Raw genomic sequence first — 5,809 nt, 5'->3', positions numbered from 1 at the left:
AAACGTGGGGGAGTAGAAGATATGTTAGAGTAATTTTAGGACACTAATTATTATCATTAATTCCCTTAAAATTTACATAAATAATAATTAGGTATATAAAATATAATTATAATAAAACTTGAGTAGGGAAAAAATTTTAAATAATGTATAGGAATGTAAAATTTCTAATTATATTCTATCGCCGTTCTTGAATCCAGAACCGATGCAACCGAATTTCATAGGTGGATGTGGATCACGGAAAATACTCAAGAAAAAGCATTTGCAGAGCTGCACTAAGAAAGCAGCAGATTTAGCTTACGCTTTGCTAATGACATAGGTATAAAGGTTCAATTTTATAACTATTATTACTGCTCCCTCGGTTAACCTATTTCCTTTTTCGTCCATTTAAAAAAGAATGATCCATTTCTAAATTTGGAACAATTTAGCTTAAACTTACAATTCAACCCTTAATGAAAAGCTTTTATAACCACACAAATACTCTGTCCCCCTTTTCACTTGTTGAGGACCACAAATTTCAAAATTCTTCATTTTTTCTTAAACTTGTTGCCTAGTCAAACAGGTTCACATAAATTCGAACGGAGGGAATATTATTTTAGCAGTGTAGAAAAGATTTTACATTGTCAATACACCTAACCTCATGAACTAGAAATATGCTGGATATGACTTTTTCAACGTGATGAAAATGAAAAAAGGACAACTTTTGAGGTGATATGTTCATTGTATTACAACCCATACTATAGTGTTAGGAGTAGGGTAGGATCATGGGCACATCAATATCATTATCTAGACAATAGAGAGATCAAAAGCCAAAAGTAAACAGCTTTTGACTCACGCAGCTTTCTGCTTTTTACTCTTGTTTATGAGTGATTATTTTGAGATACGGTATTTGAAATTCGTATTAAAACTCGACTATATTTGAATTTATGATATCGAGAAAGCCATATTAGAGGTAAACGACTCCTTAACAAAAGTGATTCTATACTCGATAACCGAACGCGAAACCTCCGATTAAAAATACATATAACTTATCAATCCACCACAACTGTCGTTTGATATTTTCTTTTAGCGTTATCTCACCTCACGTTGCTCTCAATGAAAGCCCCCACAGCTAAAGTGCTTTGTTGCCAATGAAAAAAAAAGTAGCAATTTGCAAAGATCCATAGTAGCCTTAGCCGGAAAAAAATTACAATTTACTTTCAAAGATCCAACCCAATGTTTCCTCTCCTTTTTCCTTTTATAACTCTTTTAGCATCTAGCTATTGCTTTTTCTTCTGAGGTGAAAACTCAACTTTGAATGTGAAATGTGTCGCTTTTTTATGAAATACTCCCTCCGTTCACAATAAGGGATTTTTTGGTATTTTTTGTGGTCCAAAATATCTAATTTTTTCAGATTTCAAGAATGAATTAATTATTTTTTTCTTACATTGCCCCTGAAGTAAAGGTTAATATGATCTATTTAATTGCTAATTAATGTTAAAAGTTAAATTTCTTAATCTGTATGAAAACAGCCAAAAAATCATTTATTGTGGATCGGAGGGAGTACATGACTTTCACATTAACAATGAGAACAAGACATGAAATGTTTTTGACCATATAGTCCTTAAAAAATCTAAAGTAATTACAATCGAAGTAAACAACAAACCAAACTATTACAATAACTAAATACACACGAGTTGTTAATTAAACAAAAAAGGAAAGAAAAAGAAACTGAACTAGAAACTACAATTCTACCATTCACTCCACCTTGAAAAATCAGAAGAAATCTGAATTTCTACTAATTGACAATTTACACGCGTAATAATTATGGTGAAGAAAATAAACTATAATCATTCATTTAGCTTCCTTGTTTTGCTCCTCCTTGTCTCCTCTTTTCTCTTCTCTAAGTTTGCACATTTGGATGTGTTTTCTTCAAATATAAGGACCTCAAAACTAATTTAACTCAAATATCTTGTCCTATGCTCCAAATATCTGGGAGTTTTCATGGGTGATTTTAATTCCCATTAAACTTGATGCAAACTCAGCAACTTGTGAATATTTAATTTTCTTCATTTTCGCCCTAGCTATCTTTTTTTTCTTTCACTTGACACGACTTTATAACCCAAGAATGATGTAGTACACTAATGTGATTGGCAATGCTATCAACATCCCGAAAATAACCCTGAAATGCAAAAAGGAAAAAGAGAAATTGTCACACAGAGTACAGATCTTTAAAAAAAAAAAAAAAAAGATTAAAGTTATATACACTATTACTGCGCAAAGGAATTTTTACTTACGCAGTGCTAAGAATAGCTGGATGAACATTGTACTCCTTAGCAAACACAAATGGGACAATCCCTTGTGGCAATGCAGCCTAACATATAAAATTACAAAAACATGTTAAAAAGAAATCAACAAATCCGATATATCAAGAATGAAAAAAATAGTGAAAATGATATTGTGTAGCCGCTCTCAAAATAATAGCCGAAAAATGTAGTATATCTTTTGTATATAATATACAAATATTTTTTGTTTATTTTTTTGTATATATATATATATTATATATAAATTTTATACTCTTTTTTGGCCACCCAACTTAAATAGTTTCTGTCGCGGAGTAAAAGTGATAATATCCCCTTATTATACGAATTTTTATAACATTCAAAATGAATTGCTGAACTATTTCTGAACCAGCAATACTAATGAAACATTAAATAGGAAAGATAAGAATTTTGTCATTTCATGGCCACCAAGAATATATTTTATTTATAAGGAAATTAATGCATAATTTACCTGTACAATGGCTACATGGAGGAGGGTACCACGAAGACCAACGGCAATGGAAGCAGCAGCCATAACTGCAGGGCCAGTCAGAAACCTCACAGCCATTGCAAATGTAGCCACTGTGTTCCCACATGCAATGATCTTTGGTTGCAAAGCCATAAACAAACCTATTCATCAATCCATAACATAACCAAATTAGAAGCGGATTTAGGCGGTTCAACGGATGCAACAACGTATATTCTGAATCAATTGACTCTAAATTCAGAGTTCGCCTCTGCTTGAGAGTTGAGACAATTCTTCAAAATTTTCCCATTAATTTTCAACTACTTTTGACAATACTACTCACACTAGTCGAGTAAGGACATTAGCTTATCGACCCCACAAGACTATGATTTTTGATAATATAACTACCCTATTACTATACTATGATTGGATGGTCAAATTTGTAAAACTTAACGTACTAGAAATGTTTAGTATATGATAGAGAAAGGTATGACAAGCATTAAGAAAAAAGATACAAAAATAGACGAAAATATGAATGCATTAAAAGTTGACAATGTGAGTGTCAAGAATTAATGCCGACATTTGATTATTACTTACCTAAGCTAAACATAGCCATTCCAAGACCAGCGTCTGAGAGAATAGAGATTGATTTCTCTATTATTTTGGGCATATGCACATGCCACCTGCAAAAACAAACAAACAAACCTAATTAATTGATGGACAAATTTTTTAACAATTTTCACTATTCAACTGAAAATGTTTGAAAAAATTGAGACAGTAATTAATTTTTTAATTTATAATTAGCTTACCTAAATGAGATTAGTGACCATATAAGACCAATGAGGCTCGAATACGTGTTCGGGTTACGGATAAGCTTACGCCAAACCATGATTAAAATCAAACGGGTCATAACACTCGCCGGAGGCATCTGTTTTCCGACACCGGAATCTTGAACTCCGGCGGTTTTTGGGTGTAGTTCCGATGTGGAACTGGACCCCAGTTTAGTCAGTCCAGTGGGTCCCTCTTTTTCTCCTTTTTCTTCATCTCCATCTTTTCCACCACCAAAGGTAAAATCTTCCCTAACAAAGTCCCCACTTTGCGGAATGGCTTCAAATATAAAATAATAAAAGAATATTAACAAATGTTTAAAAAATGAAATCTTTATTTATTTTAATATATCTGTTTGAGTTAATTAAACAATAAAAATTGTACCTTTTGTATTATCCCCATTTTGAGGATGATCAGAAACCAACATCCTAATTTCTTTAGCACCATCGGACCGACCAGATTGTTCGTTAGCGCTGAAATCATTGCCGCCGAACACGTGGAGGCCGCCGGCTTCCGACACCGGAGAATTACTCGAACTCCATACAAACATGTGAAGTTCCTTAGCATCATGATTATTATTTCCTTTAGCATTCGGCTGCTGCTGTTGATGTTGTACATCCTGCTTTTGTACTTGTACATTTTGTTGTTGCTGAGGTTTAGTACTCTTAGGTACTGTCGAAGCAATTTCGGGATTCGGTGCAGGATAAGATCCTGGCGCAGCAGTCTGCGCCGAGAAAAATCCAAACTTTGGAGAGTTCTGAATTAGACCTCCCGGAGCACAGTTTTCTTCAAAATTAGATGGTCTCGGAGTCGGACCCCGAGACGATTGAACAGAATACATATTATCCGCAGGACCAAAATTGGATAATCTTCCTCCAGGAAAACCCATCATAGAGTAAAAATCATTATGATTAAAATTAGATCCTCTGGGAGTTGGATTTCTTGAAGAACTTAAGCTATAAATTTCTGCTCCAGTTAAATTTGATGGTCTATGATCCATAGCAAATGATCTCCTAGACGCATTTGATTTTCTAACAGTAACATGAAGTTTACCATCTTGGCCAATTTCAGCGTCAGTTTCAAGAAAATCATGGCCATCTAAAGAAACAACATCAGATTCCACTTTAAATGAAACAATGGAAGCAGCAGTTTCAGGAAATTGTTCCATAATAAGCATCTTAGCCCCACGATATTCAAACAAGAAAAGCAAAAGGGTGTACCAAATAATACACTGTAACACCACAACTTGTACCATTAAACTACCAGAATACTCACCATACATAGCAATTAACAAAGGAATTCCCATAACAAGAGTATTAGGAAGTGTAGAAAGTGAGAATATTGTAATGCTCCATTCTAGGCTACCATTTTTTGTCAAATTAGCCCATAATGAAAGCACTACTAACATAATAACTTTTTGTAAAGAATCAGCAGCAATGAAACGGAAGTTCATTTCATAAGGATTGTTCAAGGCTATAAAGTGAAAAGAAAGTAAAGGGACTGCAAAAATAGCCACAAATCTGTTGATACCAGAACATTGATCAGGAGAAAAGATTTTCCACCAACGAACAGAACCATAAGCCAAGATCATAGCAACATATAAAGGAACAACTGCTGATAACACAACATAAAGATCGTGCCAACTGATCATTTTTGCAAAACTTGAGAAAAATCAAGAAAATATAGTAATGGAGAGTGAATGTGGAGAAGAAAAACCGTTATTTAACTGAACTGTGTGTAGTACTATTGACTAAAAAAAGGGATATATGTTTTTCTGCAGTGTGGTGCTGACTTATCTCTGAAATGTTTCTATTTCTGATGGAAATCAGAGAGTTAAAAAAAGGACTAGTGAGAAAGTGTGTTTTTTTGGGGAAAAGGAAGAAGAAAAGGAGTGAACAAAAGAGAGAGTGAAATTACATGAGAGTGTAAAATGTGGAAGATTTATATATAGGGAAGAGGGAGTGAGGTTAGTGGGGATGATTCAACTGGAAACTTGTGAACTTCTTTTTTTTATTTTTTTTAAGAGGAAATTTTGGGGACCAGTTGAAATTTTGAGATTAGATATTGATAAAGAAAGAAGTTAAGAAAAAAGGGTTTTTTTTTTTTGAACGTTCGTGGGGGGGGGGGGGGTAGGGGGTCGGTTTGGAGTTTGGAGGGGGGTTGGGTTTACGGTAGGTTCGACCGACAGTTACGTACGGGTTTGTGGGGGCGGGGGGAG

The 5,809-nt window shown here is 34.2% G+C and overlaps 1 protein-coding gene across 1 annotated transcript; it reads right to left on the bottom strand.

Annotated features, from left to right (window-relative positions):
* On the bottom strand, positions 1,502 to 5,519 carry LOC109235142 (auxin efflux carrier component 7-like). Its single transcript, XM_019401111.1, has 6 exons — positions 3,976 to 5,519; positions 3,573 to 3,870; positions 3,361 to 3,446; positions 2,770 to 2,927; positions 2,274 to 2,350; positions 1,502 to 2,158 (listed from the first exon to the last, which is right to left on the bottom strand). Exons 1-6 carry the CDS (start codon positions 5,240 to 5,242, stop codon positions 2,092 to 2,094), a joined length of 1,953 nt encoding a protein of 650 aa, XP_019256656.1. The 5' UTR covers positions 5,243 to 5,519; the 3' UTR covers positions 1,502 to 2,091.

Source organism: Nicotiana attenuata, chromosome 12 (genome assembly GCF_001879085.1).
Source record: "Nicotiana attenuata strain UT chromosome 12, NIATTr2, whole genome shotgun sequence".
NCBI classification, from domain to species: domain Eukaryota; kingdom Viridiplantae; phylum Streptophyta; class Magnoliopsida; order Solanales; family Solanaceae; genus Nicotiana; species Nicotiana attenuata.
The sequence above is the reverse complement of the archived record's forward strand: the minus strand, read 5'-3'. Positions and strand labels throughout refer to the sequence as shown.

What these genes read in the sequence shown, in the direction of transcription:
- LOC109235142 (XM_019401111.1), bottom strand. Translation starts at nt 5,242, where the DNA reads ATGATCAGTTGGCACGATCTTTATGTTGTGTTATCAGCAGTTGTTCCT. An exon ending in AATGGCTATGTTTAGCTTAG is followed by an intron (nt 2,928 to 3,360) that starts GTAAGTAATAAT and finishes ATTGATGAATAG; the next exon opens with GTTTGTTTATGGCTTTGCAA. An exon ending in CCAGCTATTCTTAGCACTGC is followed by an intron (nt 2,159 to 2,273) that starts GTAAGTAAAAAT and finishes TTTGCATTTCAG; the next exon opens with GGTTATTTTCGGGATGTTGA.